Source organism: Ictalurus punctatus, chromosome 2, assembly GCF_001660625.3.
Source record: "Ictalurus punctatus breed USDA103 chromosome 2, Coco_2.0, whole genome shotgun sequence".
NCBI classification, from domain to species: domain Eukaryota; kingdom Metazoa; phylum Chordata; class Actinopteri; order Siluriformes; family Ictaluridae; genus Ictalurus; species Ictalurus punctatus.
Window position 1 is genome coordinate 12,015,444 of NC_030417.2, and position 15,138 is coordinate 12,030,581.

Sequence of the window (15,138 nt, forward strand, 5' to 3'; positions counted from 1 at the left end):
CATCATGCACTGCGGCCTACAAACATGGCCGCCATGGACCACAATTCCCAGAACACTCACCTTCAGTCTAATCAAGCACACCTGCATCCAATTCATAGCACAATCAGTACCACAGTTTAAAAGGACCTTCTATGCATTCACTCTTTGCAAAGTATATGCCAAGTTACATTTTGTTTCTGCCGTTATCAAGCCTTGATACCTTCCGATTTTGACTTTGTTCTTGTTTTCTGCCTCGTCTTTTTGCCTTGCATTGTTTGGACTGTTTGCCTGATCACCTGACCTCTGCCTGTCCTTGTTTATCGATTTCTGCCTGATCATTTGGACCTGTACTTCTTGTATTAACTACCTAACCTGCACTTGCTTCCATCTCGCGCTCCAGCCGGTGGTCCTATTCGTGACACCATGCAAATGGTCATGTAACTAGTTAATTGAATGCGAGTGTTCTGGTTAGACAGTGTTGGTTCCTGTAAGCTGTTACCTGTGACAAGAACCGGCCTCTCAATTCTTTTGTATTAACGGTGTATTAACCATCAATTCCAGCTGATTTGTTAGCTTGTTGTGTGTACGTGATTCTGTGGCTGCTTGTCAGGACAGATTTTGATTTTAATCTAATAATTCAGTAAAAGAAACCATTTACTGCTGCATCAACATGAGATTCAACCACTGATTAGGGAAAGAAACATGTCTAAAAACAGAATTCGATCAGTGTTTCGAAATGCAAAGAAAAGTGAGACACCATTCCATGTTAGACTTTTTATTTATTTATTGCGGGTTGTACCCGGGTTTATACAGCTTTGTATTCTGATATTAAGATCAGAACATTACAAACAGTTAATCAGTCTACAAGTAGAGGCAACAACAAAAAAAAGAAAAAAAAAAGAAAAAAAAAAAGAAAGCTAAAAACCTACTCTACAGATTTATTCCACTTAAACCGGGCACTAAAATCAAAAACCAAGCAACAAAGAGAAAATAAAAACAGCATTATAGAGGAAACATTCATCACTACAAGAGTCTCTACCTTGTGTTCTTGTTATTATTCATTGACTAAATATTGTTAATAATGACCGTTACAAATAAGGATTGTCCTTCAAAAAGTGCAGTTTCCCCCAAACTAAAACACATTGACGCTAAAGACGACTGCAGGAAAGCTGAGGAGACCTCCTGCTCACTCATGTCATTTCTGCGACGCTTTTAAATCTTTGTATTTTTCAAAACAGTCCTAGCGAAGCAGTGTGCATATCGAGGATGCGCGCATTGTGTGAGCATAAAACCAGAATGGTGTATTTTCAGTTTAAAAACTTTTTTTTTTTGTACATTTTTACATTTTTGCTGCTGAGGAGTGTCATGAAGTCGCTGAATTAATATTTAACAGTAACAATAACACTAATAATGCTCCAAAGTCTGCTACAACTGGCCCGCTTGATTTTTGGAGAAGAAAACACAAAAAAAATGGATGTCAGTCATGGCACGTGCGTTTGAAGGATTTTATTCATTTAAAAAGAAAAGCCTTAAATTCCACTTGGGATCATTATATTTTATTTATTATTAAGAATAAACACAGATTATTTTAATGGAAGCCTCGTCCTTCGCTGCATAGACGTTCTCCGAATGTTCTCCAGGGTGGAAGAGTTTCTCGTTCGGCCTCTTTGTGCTGGTTTTTTTTCTAAAGCTTTTAGGGTTTTGTCAATCGAGAATCGGAACGACAACAACCGATGGCGAGACGCTCTCACAGTTTAAAGTCGAAAATTGCAAACAGTAGGAACGATATTTTTTAAAAAAAGAAGGAAAAAAAAAAATAACCACCACACACACACTGCGATGATTCGCTCACAGGATCAATTAGAAACAAAATCATTCAGTACAAAAGTAGAATGTCTATGCCAGATTACACCCCTTCCCACCCCCCTTTACCCGGCTGCCATTATGCATTATGGGGATTGTACGTTGCCATCCAGTTAGCATAAACACACACACACACACACACTCCAGATTTTAAAGAGTACTCCCTTTCCTCCTGCACTCTCTCCCTAGATTTGGCATGACAGTGGATTACAGAACTGTTTTCTTGTTCATACATAAACATCACATATACAAGAGGACAAAATGAAAATGAAAGAAACTCAGTGGCTAAAGCCCCCCCCGCCCCCCCTTCTATTTCAGTCAACAAGTTGAAGGGTTTAAACGAGCGCAAATCAGAACCATTGTTAAAGCTCAGAGAGGATTTTTTTCCCCATGTTAACGCACACAAAAATATACTAGGCGGATAAACAGCAGTGTAGTAATGGACGCATGTAGTTAGAGTGTAATGAGTGTAACGGAGACCGTGGCGAAACACACACAGGAACAATACACATTAAAAGGAAGTGTGTGTGTGTGTGTGTGTGTGTGTGTGTGTACTAGGACGGGGAGTCCAGGAAGATCCGTGGTTGTTCATTCACATGTACAGTGAAGACGAGATGGGCAGAAACCACACGCGTGCACAAAACAAAGCACAAACTCAGAAATGGACATGTGAAGTGGAAGTAACACTGCACAGAGTCTGACAGACTGAACAATACATGAACATGAAGAGGAAGTGAAACACAAATGCACACACTGAACAAACCAGCACCAACACTCAATCATCAAGTCTGCATTATTATAAGAGAAAACACAGAAAATTCCTCCCTAGGCAGATGCGTGTTCTTTGTTGAGCATTTTCCCCTCAACCAAACACACACACACATTGCAAACGCTAAATAAGAGTACTGTAGTCATGGACACTTGGGTGATGTGTAACGGACAGCTGCATGCACACACACACAGGTTTGGAGCACCACACATCAAGGAAGTGTGCGTGTGTGAAGGGGAACAGTATCCCCAGGGACTGGACACACACACACACACGGAGCACACAAAGTAAGTGTGTTTATAGGAGGGCACAGTTAGAATGTAAATGGACACATACACGCACACAGAGTATAATCCTCCTCTCACTCTCCACAGCTACACTCTGTGTTATCAAACACTTTAAATCAGTGACTGAACACACCAAGTGCAATCGCAAGGCATTTTGTTGACTTTATAATTTTTTTTTTTTTTTAAATGGAAACGTGGAATCATTCAGCGCAGAAGCTTTTGATTAAAGTCGATTTGGTAAAGCGGTTATTAAAAAGTTTCAATACTGGCACACGCAGCATACAGTCGCAAAATAAAGGCTAATACTCACGGGTTTAAACATGGATCTCTCTCTCTCTCAAGCACACATACACGCAATGGGGAGCAGAAACAGCTTACACACACATTAAGGTCCATGGCTTCGCCTAATGCTGACATCTCTGTGCATCAACAACGCGCTATATGGTTATGTACATGAGTAACGCGTGTGTTTAGGTTACATTCCCCTCTGAGGGCACAATCAGAGGCTCCAGCTGTCCACACACAGACACACACCAGCGCTGAGAAACCAAAGGGAACACACAATAATAATAATAATAATAATAATAATAATAATAATAATAGTGATAATGATAAGAGTAATGACATGAGCAGCCAGATTGATCCATATTGTAAAAGAACTTCAGAGACCTGTACACGTTACAATCATACTCGATTTGTAAACAGTTAAAAAGCCACGGTGTTGCATCATCTTCGGGAAAACGACAAAAACAAAAACCCCAAAAAACACGTTTAATGAAATGCAGATGACGTTAAAAGTTCAACTAACACTGCCCCCTCTGTGGCAATGCTGAAAAATGAAGGCTAATCTACAACCAGCTTTTCAAAATGCCTTTTGGGAAAACTTCAGCTTAAATAAAGAAAAAGCAATTCCGTCACAGAGCTACAGGAAATGCATAGTTTCTGCTTTTTCTTTCCTTTTAAACCACACTCGAACACTGAGGGGGAGAAGAACAATGAGACAATAAGGGGTGGAAAAAAACAAACAAACAAACAAAAAAAAACGGTAGAATACGAGTAAAGGTGTAGGGGGGAAAATGAAGGAATTAAAATCAAAAGAAGTAAAGGAGGATTAGAAGATTAAAGCGAGGGGGTGGGGGGGTTCGGGATTCAATACCACAGTGTGTGGGGGGGGCGCGAAGACCAAACAAATCAAAAGAGCAATAAGAAGAGAAGATGAGCAAAAATAAAAGAGTAGTAGAACTTCTGGTTAGAGATTAGGAAGTGAGTGGGGCAGGTGATGAGCGCGGTGTGTAGAATGTCTCCAGCTTAAAGCAGGTATTTGGCAGAGAAATAAACGCACTCAGCTCCAAGTAGTCGTTTCAGTGCTAAAAGTTGATTTTTCCTACAATTAGGAGTTTTTATTTGAGGGGAAAAACTGGCTATATTTCCTGAGAACCATGCTGGTTATTGAGCAGACGACAGGAATACATCAAATAACCGACGGCATGGCCGAACACTGATCAGTATTTCCCAGAGATACACCGCATCGTCTTCATCCACAACGGTTTCTGTAGGTTTTTTTTTTTCTCAACTTTTATTTATTTTATATATATTTTTATTTATTTTTTTCTCTTCATTTTATAATTTTTTTTTTAAAGGTTTTTGTGCATTTTTGTTTCTCATTTAAAATGAAGGAAGAATGAGCGTACGTTTCCCCCCTCGAAAGTCTGTAAACAAGAGGAACCCGATGTGGCGCCTCCAAAAAGACCAAAGTAATCGAAAGCCTATCCTCAAAGTGCTGTTTTTTTTTTTTGTTTTTTTTTTTGCGAGTCACAGCTGTGGCTACAGTTTCTTTAGACTGCAGAATGCTAAATTCTTTAGTTTTCTTTTAAAACACACACACACACACAAAAAAAGAAAGATAAATCGGTGCAATACTCATTTAACGTGTAATATCACCATCAGGTAATCCTAAAGGTCAGCATCTTATCTTGATCTCGGACTCCACAATACCACGATAAGGTAGGCGTACGTCAAGGCATAGTAGAGCGCACACATACATGCACACGCACGCATACACACACACTCTCGCAAACACACACACAGACGCATTTTAAGAACATCCTTGAGTAAACATCTACACTGGAACTGTCGGCTCCCTCGATATTGCAGAGTTATATACTGAGAAAAACCACATTCAGTGCAAAGTTAAAAAAAAAAAAAAAAAAAAAAAAAAAAAAAAAAAAGGCTTAAACATTGTCAGCAAACAAACACACATAAAAAAAAATTAAAAATAAAAGAACTGGAATTCTGATAAACATGAATAAGCTGAAAGATTTAGTTTTTCCTGTATGTCTGCATGAAGAGCACGACCTGGAAGGTTTAAAACGCATCCTTTCACATTATCGTATTGGCCTGCATGATTCAAGTATTCACACTGATATGTTTTTGTTTTTGGGCTAAAACAAAGTGGACATATGTGCAGAGAAGAAAAAAAAAAGGAAAAAACAAAAGAGAGAAAAAGTCGTAACTTACTTCCACAGGTTGACCCCGCCTTATTATGATTAATATTATTATGCTTGTAAGTGAAGAAACTAGTGCCTTTAGATTTTTTTTTTTCTCCATAAAGAATCTATATAGTCATGATTCGGATGAGCTATGCCACGCTGAGGTCACAGGGTTTGTTTTTCTGTTGTGTTTTGATGCATTACATGGAGTCGCCACTTCCTGTCATGTGATCCACTGGCAGGAAGGAGGCAATGGGGGAGGGACTGCTGAGCCGACTGCTCCCCTCAGGGCAGGTGCTGGATCCCCACAGGCTGCTGGAGTAGCTCGGTGCCCCCCACAGAGAGGAGGACGAGTGCAGCTCACCCCCACTGCTGCCGCTGGAAAAGGCGTCTGACGAGAGCCGGCTTTGAGAGGACGCTAGCGCCTGCCAGCCTGCAGATACGCACATCGACTGGCCTTGTGCAAAAAAACGATTTATCTCCTCCTCACTTGCAAAGTCAGCCAGGATAGTAGTGTTCCCCAACACGCACCTGAGCGAAAATGCAAGCGAGTCACAGTGTGCTCAAGCAGTAAATCAGAAGAATTAAATGAATGAAAACTAAGCTATACTTACATGTGCAGTGATTTCTGAGCCTTTGACGCCTCCTCCTTCGAGCTGTAGCAGACGAGAGCATTTCCATGTGGCAGGTTCAGGTGGAATGTGATGAGTGGACCATGCTGCATGCACAGAGTACGCAGGGTGGAGCCATCAATCTGCAACATATGCACGCGGGTCAGAACAAATTCTCTCTCACACACACACGGGTCTAATCATGGTAACAATTTTAGCTCTTTCCTGTTCAACGCTTAAACCTTTAGAAATTCTATGCAGCATGAAACAGGCTGGGAGTGACCACATTATACAAAAGCCTTCACAGGAACATCATGATGCTTATTGGATATGGCAATTATTCCACAGTGCTGCTGAATTTAGATTGGTCAAAAGGTGTTGATTAACGTTCTATAACAGCAGACCTGACAACAGCGGCAGCTACAACTGATGCGCTTGTTCTAAACCATTGTTTCCATAGCAACAACTTCCACAGGGACTTGCATAAAGGGCACTCCACATGAACAGATTTGTGGTTACTCACAGAAATGTGAGTAATGACATTTATTTGAAGCAATCACCAGTGTCAGTGATTTCTAACTTGTTTTGTGGATGTTCAACAAGATTAAATGCAAACTATAAACCGATAAAATGTAGGGTGTGTCGTACTTTAATTTAAATAAAATAAAAAATAAAAACACTTCAGGAAGTACGGTTTGTAAAACATCGCTGATTATTTTCCTATAATAACACGCCCACGAGTGTTTTATCCCTTACACAATGAAAAGCAAGAAAGGAAGCCCTACCTGAGGTGTGAGATTTTTGAGAACAAGCCAGTTGGTTCTCCCTGAGCTGCTTTCACCCCAGCTGGACCCTGTGCGAGGAAAACATTCACACATTGATAAATGCATGGTTTGGGGTTTGGGGGGGGGGGGACGACCTTTAAACCACCAATCATTATTATTTGACAACGTAATGAACAAATATTAAATAATTCTATGAACAATTAATAACGCATTGTTTAAAGTGACCATAAAACAAACGGTGTTTTAGAACAATTCGTACAAGTTTCTTTTGTTGGTAAGAATATGGTTTGATCTTGGTGCTCCGTACAGCAGTGTTTAAGTCACGGTACTGGAGCAAACCACTGATAAAAAAAAGAAAGAGTGGCGATTCGTATAATATTAATGAACTTTATATTTATTGACCAGGGTTACCGGCTTCCTGGTTATACATTAACCAGAGTTACAGCACCACTGTTAACTTATTTCTCATGAAGGGGAAAAAAAAAGCTCCATCAACAGCTTGCATTTATTTAGGACGCATTAGCTGAAATGGGCAATATGGCAGTGAGGAATTCTAAGGAAGTGAGGAAGGTAAAACACCCAGCTGCATTGTTTAGCCAGTTTCCAAAGCCACTGTTTGAGTCTGTTTAGATTCTGCTTGAGGTGTATTCGAATATTATTGGTTGCTGGGGAAAATCAATCAAGCGCGTCAGCATGATCACAACCTGTATATGCTCACACATATTGAGCCTCCAGGACAGTAAATGAATATTGAACTTGCTCACATATAGTATCAAGCATGAAGTGTGTGTTCTACTGACCTGGGGTGTATCTGGGTTCAGAACTGCCCCAGGCACCAAGTCTCAGAGAGCCATTGCCCCAGGAGGAGGGCTGTTTCTGCCCGGTGAGGCCGGGCGGGGGACGGGACGGAGCTGAGACGCCTTTAGATGACAGAGGAACCTTCCACAGCTCATGAGCTAAAGAAGAGTTAGACACTGAACCAGGAGACCATTTAGAGTCGCTGTTTCTGGCTGCATGAAGAAACAAAGACAGAACAACAGAAGCAAATCATGACACGGACATAATTTCAAACCATTTCCATAACCCCTTTTATTGGACATTTTGCATTAAAAATGAACGCTATTAATATTCACCCTGTACATCGGGGATTAAAGGGTCAAGGAGATACTAGGTGGCGCTGTAACTCTCTCTTCCATAAAATGTCCATGGCATTAAAAAGCATAGAATATATAGCTAATCTGATAAGCAACAGTGACACCTAGTATTTCTACACTATCCCCCCACAATATAAAGTAAACCACCGCTCAGCTGTGTTATTAGCACAATAAGCCATGTTATGAAAACTGAATTACAAAGCATCATGGCTGAGATGCTAGCACAATTACCAAATAATACCCCACGAATAAGGACACAATTACTACATCATTACAAACTAGTTTTTAATAATAGTCAGGGGTGAGCAAATAATTAGGCCGGATACGCGCGTCAAGCAGATTAGACCATCAGATGGATAAGTATGTTCCTTATGTAACCAATAGAGTGATAACCAGGATTTCTCTAGACTCAAATCAGAGAAAAGGGAAAATAAACCCCCTATGCTCCTTATCGACTTTCACAAAACAAAACCATTCATGGCTGTTTAATCGTAGCATGCCAACGGATTCATACATCTCTTGGTGTTGCTAAGCAGCGTGATGTCTTGGCATCTGAATGATAAAATAGAATGCTTGTAAAAACAACACACTCGTCATACCTGAAGTGCTTTGTGCTGTACTGCTGAGGGAACTGCTGTGGTTGGAGGCACGAATGGATGTCCAGGCACTGTTGGAAGGCAGCGTGGTGTTTAGTGATGAGGATGGCCCTGTTTAAAAGATATAAAATGTGTTAAGGCATTGTGGATGTGGATGAACTTACACACACACACACAAAAAAGTCTAAACTATTGAGAATTGCTCATAAATTTGGATCTGCATCCTAGTCCATTACAGTCCTAAGTACAGACAGACTGTAATGGTTCTCATCAATGCGGAATACACAGACATTCACATTTCCAAATGGTAGCGTCAAGCATTATAATTGAGAGGAGTGGGGTTTCTGAGGTGCTTGTGACCTATAAAATGTGTACATCTGCTTTTCTCAAGAAAGATATTCATGTTCATCATGCCCCAAACAGACATTTCAGGGAATCTTATAAGCAGAATTAGACATATGTATGAAGCTAGGGGGAAAAAAAAGGCTGCAATAGCATTTCTAAAAGACGTGGGTGTTCATCGTCCTGTAATTAATACACAAATTCCCTATAATTGAAGGAGATTCAATACTACTGCTGAGCATCGAGAGCTTAATGTAGTGCTCAAAGAGGTGAAAAGGGGCAAGGGCAAAACTACAAGAGTTGCAAAAATCTCTAGAAATTATTAAAATCTCTGTGCCCACTGAAAGACACTGAACACGAATCTTAATGGAGGAAAAAGACAAACTAAACCACTTGCCTTATAAAAAGAAATAAATAATTAAACAAAGCAAAGCCCCAAACATATGTTACACAGCTCACATTTGCAAAGTGTTGCACTTTTTCCACAACACATATGCTTGTTTTGTGGACAGAATGGGACATGTTCTTGGAAGAATTGCACAACAATGTGTGTAAAAGAAAAGGGCACTGCAGGCAAACATCAAAACTTCTTCCCAACTATAAAGCACAGTGGAGCGTGAATCATGGTCTGGGGCTGTATGTTGCCCCAGGGAATGAACTTCCCTCATTGAGGAAAATAATAACTTTAACAAGAATTTTTGCAGAGGAAAAATAAATAAATAAATCGGGGCAGCAGTCACCTGAAACTGAAATTGTTTGAAAAGAGGACAATTGTGTTTTGGAACACGCAGCAGTACGATTTGAAGAGGGTTGCTCATGCAAGTCTGATCAACCGCTACAGAGGAAGTTTCATGAAGGTTATTGTGGTGAAAGGTCCCACTGTCCTACTGTAAATCATACATACATACATAGTGCTTTTCTAGACACTCAAAGCGCTTTACATTGTATGGGGAAGGGGATCTAATCAACCACCACCAACGTGTAGCAGCCACATGAATGATGGGACATAAGCCACAGTGCACTAGAACGCCCACCACACACCAGCTATTAGTGGAGAGGAGAGAGTGATGTAGGCAGAGATGGGGATTATTAGGGGGCCATGATGGAGAAGGGTCATTGGGGGAATTTTGTAAATATAGCCCTACTCTTTTATAATAAGTGTACAGTGATTTTTAATGACCACAGAGAGTCAGGACCTCATATTAACCTCTCATTCGAAAGACGGTGCTGTTTTAAAAAAAACAAACAAAAACACAGTATAGTGCCCCTGTAACTATACTAGGGTATTAGGCCCAACACAGACCACAGGGTGAGCACCCCCTACTGGCCTCATTAATACCACTTCCAGCATTTAGTTTTCCCCAGGAGGTCTCCCATCCAGGTACTGGCCAGGCTCAACCCTGCTTAGCTTCAGTGGGAAATCAGATGAGACTGTTAGATTGTTAGAGCTGCAGGGTGCTATGGTTCTGTAATAGTAAAGTGCCAAGGAAACTGGGCAAAAGTAATGCAATGTAATTCCAGTACTTAAGCCTTATGTTTAAAGTCCAAAGTAGTAAGGCAGTTTATCAAACATAACTTTTTTTTTTTCCCCCTCGCATTTACAGGTCCAGCTAATGTTCGTGCTTACCAATGTTCCTGTCCCTGAGGTGATCAACATCCCGCACTGTGTTAATAGAGAGGTTGTTAATCACACTGCCAGGAGTGACGAACGGGTCAGTCTCGGGGTCGATGTTCGGGTAACCTTTCCATGGCTCACCGGGACGAAACTCTACAAAAACGTACGATCATTATACACTCGTCACTGCTATTAAGATTTCTGAATACCTTCATATTTATCCAACCATCTGCCCATGAATCTGCATGGTTACAATAGATTTTTGTTTATCCATCTTTCTGTACTAAGAAGTGGTGGCTCAAAATAATTTTAAAGTAACTTCAAATAAATTGCACTTCTAAATGCAGTTTCAAGGCTGCAGGTGAAAATTTTTTATATGTAGATATTATCGTGAAACTTCACCAATAAATTGTATACATTGTTACAACTATTTTACGTTTAAGTTGTATTAAGCTTTCTTTTTTTTTTTTTTTTTAGATAAACAAATGAGTCTCTCGTTAAAAAAAAATACGCACCTATTCACATACATTTAAACCCAAAAAATCTAGATATTGAACACACATTTAAAATTTGCATTTAATTTTAACAATACAAGAGAGTTAAAAGTTTTCACAGAACAGATTTTGATCATCTCTTTCATTTCTAAAATCTCAATACTACGCACATGTATTAAACATGATTATCGGCATGGATTTTAATGCAAAATGCTGTATAAAAATCAGGCAATGAACATTATACGGACAAATCCACTCAAATTGACAGTGTTTTGATGTTTCACACTTTCCACAATAGTGGTTTTGTTGTTGAAGGAAATAAATATGCACTATTTTACTGTTACATAAACCAGAAAACCTGTCCATAGTGTGCAGCCCTAGTTTAAAATGTATGTATGGGCAGATATACAGAGAGAGATATAAAATATATATATAAAAAAAGTTAAAAGCATTGTGACAATGTGAAAAACAAGATAGCATCCAAACCTGGTGGCCAGTTGACAGAGGATGCATGAGGTGATTTGGCACGAGTGGGCCAGCCATCTCCCACTGAACCAGGGGGGCTGATGGGAGAATTAGTGGAGCTTATAAAGTCATACGGACCAAAGGGAGGGTCTTCAATCCTCAGAGAGGTGATAGCACCTGTGGGACACAACATTAACGCCAATTACTTACCATGTTTTTATTTTGAGCATCTGTCTATACACACATTGTCTGTATTTTGTCTAGAGTCTTGCACCAGAGCAGTAGTTGAGTGTTTCGTTATACTGTACACCCCCTGTATATGTATAAACTAGGGCTGCACGATTATGGCCAAAATGATAATCACGATTATTTTTGATCAATGTTGAGATCACGATTATTTATCGCGATTATTTCTTGATTTTAGGGACAATATATTTTTATTGCACTTTCACATTTAAATAAACAGACCGCTGCTTTCACCTCCATGTTGTGCTACATTCCTGCTAATGTACAAATCACTGCATCAAATTAGACTGATACTTAAAGTGCATCATCTCGTAGAAGCAAAAGATCAATAAAATTGTAGCCAAAATATAGCATAAGTAAAAATAAAAATGCCATCGACCAAATGAAAATATGCACTCAAATGAAAGCAATTCAGGCGTATGCAGAAAAGGCAATAACCGTGTTTACAGGAGTAGAGACGCAGCCAAATCACCCAGTAGAGAGGGTGTCCCTGCAGACATCATTTTGTACTGGAACCCGGAAGTTAGCATTTGTCCCTCGACAAAAACACGATTGTCCCTCGATTTTCAAACAGGCTTTTGAATTATTGCAAAAATAAGCTCTGTGATCAACAAAAGTTTACAATACTAACACGTTTTGTCCATCAAGATAATTTTCACAAATGAACACAACTTTTATGAAGTTTGAAACCTAAAAACAATCCCCAGAAATAAAAAGCTAACTGTAACGCTATCACCGAGCTTCAGACAACTTTTCCAAACTTGATTTATGTAATGATTATGTAATGAGATACTCACCACACAAAATCATATTCAAAATCATTACAAACTTGATTTATTTATAATTATTTATTTTATGTCCCCTCGCATAAGTGCTGGAGCTCACAGCGCATTCTTTTAGTGACATTGATTTTGTTTACTTTCTACATTTGCATTCATGATTTCTGTCCTGTCTCCGCCCCTGCAGTGTCATTGGTTCTTCCCTTATGTGTCATCATTAGTCTCAGCTGTTCACCCTTAATCACGTTTGTCATTTAAACCCCTCGTGTCTCTTTGTTCGACGCAAAGTATTCCGTGAGTTTTCTGTGTATTAAGCATTTGTTCATAGTTTCACATCTCATAGTTTTGATCATGTTCTCGACCTCGTTGTTTGATTCTTGTTTATGCTCATTTGCCAATCGCCTGACCTTTTGCCTGTTTCTGACCACGCTATTGTCTCACATTTTAGATTTGTCTGCCTCTCTTTAATAAAGCTCTTATCTGCACTTGCATCAGTCCTAAACCCTCATTACGTGACCGTGAGCAACCAACTTTTTCAATACACGTAAAAGCTTTTTTTTTTTAAAAAAAAAAAACAAAAAAAAAACATTAGTGGGGTTTTACCGGTGTATTTTATTTTGTAGAATAAACAGTGAAAATATTTTGAGCGTGTGTTCACCACAGACCTTATTTCAGGCTTTTAACCAAAATCCCATTTAAAAAACCCACTGACTGAGACGATGGAACCGGAAGGGCTAAAATGCTAACTCGTTTCCGGGTTTTAGCGTACAAAATGAAGTCATCCCTGCGCCACTCTACTCCTAAATTTAGGAAGCGCATGATTTGATATGCAGCGGAGGACGAACTTTAAACATCAATATCGCAGTCGATCATATTCATGTAACCGTGGACAGTCAAAATCATAATCGAGATCGATATCCGATTAATTGTGCAGCCCTGGTATAAATCACAATGTTAAACGTCATTTATGTAGGACCTTTCACAGCTAAGCAGCACAACAGTATGCAGTGTTCTTTTTGGTCAAGAAAACTAGTGTGTAAAAAAAGAGACATGCTACTCAAGCATCAGAAAAAAAAAAAAGCTAGCCAGTGTTAGCTACCTAACACAGCACAGTACATTTAAACAGATTGTAAGAGTTAACTCTTCTAGCAACTAAGCTGATAAGCCAGTGAGTGATGAATAAGGTTTATTTAACAATACATTGTAAATTGTGGTAGAAAGGCTATGCAGATAAACTGAGCATTTTCCATCTGAACATGCCTGTATGCAGAATCCTCAATCACTGATTCAGTGACAAACAGATAAATTACTATCAAAGCCGAGTGTTTCAACTGACCAGGTTTGCTGGGGTTTTGATCGAGTGGCGAGTTAATGGAAACGTCCATGGCGGTCCACTTCTTCAGACGGGACTGTGGCTCTTTGAACCCAACACTACCAAGATCAGGATTGTTTACATTCAAGTTTGAGGCCAAGCCTATGAGGAGGACAAAGAGAGATGGTCGGGACATGTGTGAAATATAGTGTATAACAGGCATACCCATAGCAATTCTTTTAAAATCAGGCTGCTTGTCTGCACAGGATCACACACCTAAAGGGAAGTTGGTAAAAGAGTTGAGTGTGTGTTGTTCTTTGTGCAGGTCAGGTGTGTTCAGGCTGATGAAGTTGTCCATGTATGGTTTGGGCTGGTGCAGTGCGGCAGGCTGTGGGGGGGAGTGTTGCTTCAGCAGGGAAGGATCCACATGACGAGGGGGCGGGACCATGGCACCTGCAGGAAAGCCACGGACCTGCGAGAAAACATCGTGATAATGAATTAAAGCTCTGGTAAGCTTCACTTCATGATTAACTTCTTACTATTAATTGTAGCTTCTGTGATGATTTTAACATTGAGCGCAAAATAAAGAACAATGCTTTTCAGTAGAGGTTTCTGAATTTATTATCGTCTCACAAGTTTTAACTGGCCGGACTACACTGAGAGCAGGAGGTGTCTTGGTCAGCCCAAGTACCAATCAGAATTAGCCATCAGTTTACGTTAGCCAACCACTTTGCGATACACACAGGAACTGTTCTGTTCGCTAAGGACATTTTCAGTTAAGTATTATTATTATTATTAAATTTGTACGCTGAAGTGAAGTAGCACCTACTGTTGAAAACTGGTACTACATAACTTACGAGGTCATAAATGAGCACCTAGTTTCACCATGGCAGGGAACGAGCATGTGGTCATGGCTGCTGCTGTTCTTTGATTTCAGGCATTTGAGGCAGAGGACAGAAACAGGAACTAAAGACAGTTTCCTATTTTCATTTATAAAATCAATAAACAAACAAACTAAGGCGGCTTAAATACTTGTTATGTGCATGTAGGCACATAAGAAATCCAAGTCAAGATGCCATTTTATCATACAAATGCAAATGGCATAAAATCTCAAAAATATAAAAAGATCAAGGTGATAAAAATAATGAGGTAATACATATATGCAGTATTAATGCCATTTCAAAAAGCTTTGCTAACAATTCCAGGACACTATTTGCCCTACATGCTGTGTGCCCCAGTGTTTTGTCTGTGTAACGAGGTAAGCTGAAACAAGTAAGAATCAGAGTGCACTCGTTGCGCATGTCCAATAAAATCCTGAATCATTTTAGCCATTATTTCCATTTCCAAGATGT

General features: G+C 39.7%; 1 protein-coding gene across 2 annotated transcripts in view; it reads right to left on the bottom strand.

Annotated features, from left to right (window-relative positions):
* Window positions 1-738: 738 nt before the first annotated feature.
* LOC108275204 (trinucleotide repeat containing adaptor 6A) overlaps window positions 739-15,138 on the bottom strand; it is a 46,641-nt gene continuing 32,241 nt past the window's right edge. For both annotated transcript variants that reach the window (XM_047151968.2, XM_053687833.1), the window contains 9 exons: window positions 14,063-14,258; window positions 13,811-13,948; window positions 11,471-11,626; window positions 10,503-10,643; window positions 8,537-8,644; window positions 7,584-7,793; window positions 6,784-6,851; window positions 6,002-6,141; window positions 739-5,918 (listed from right to left, as the gene is read on the bottom strand). In XM_047151968.2, the coding sequence (XP_047007924.2) occupies window positions 5,588-5,918; window positions 6,002-6,141; window positions 6,784-6,851; window positions 7,584-7,793; window positions 8,537-8,644; window positions 10,503-10,643; window positions 11,471-11,626; window positions 13,811-13,948; window positions 14,063-14,258 (1,488 nt within the window). In that variant the 3' untranslated portion in view covers window positions 739-5,587. The remainder of the gene's footprint in view (window positions 5,919-6,001; window positions 6,142-6,783; window positions 6,852-7,583; window positions 7,794-8,536; window positions 8,645-10,502; window positions 10,644-11,470; window positions 11,627-13,810; window positions 13,949-14,062; window positions 14,259-15,138) is intronic.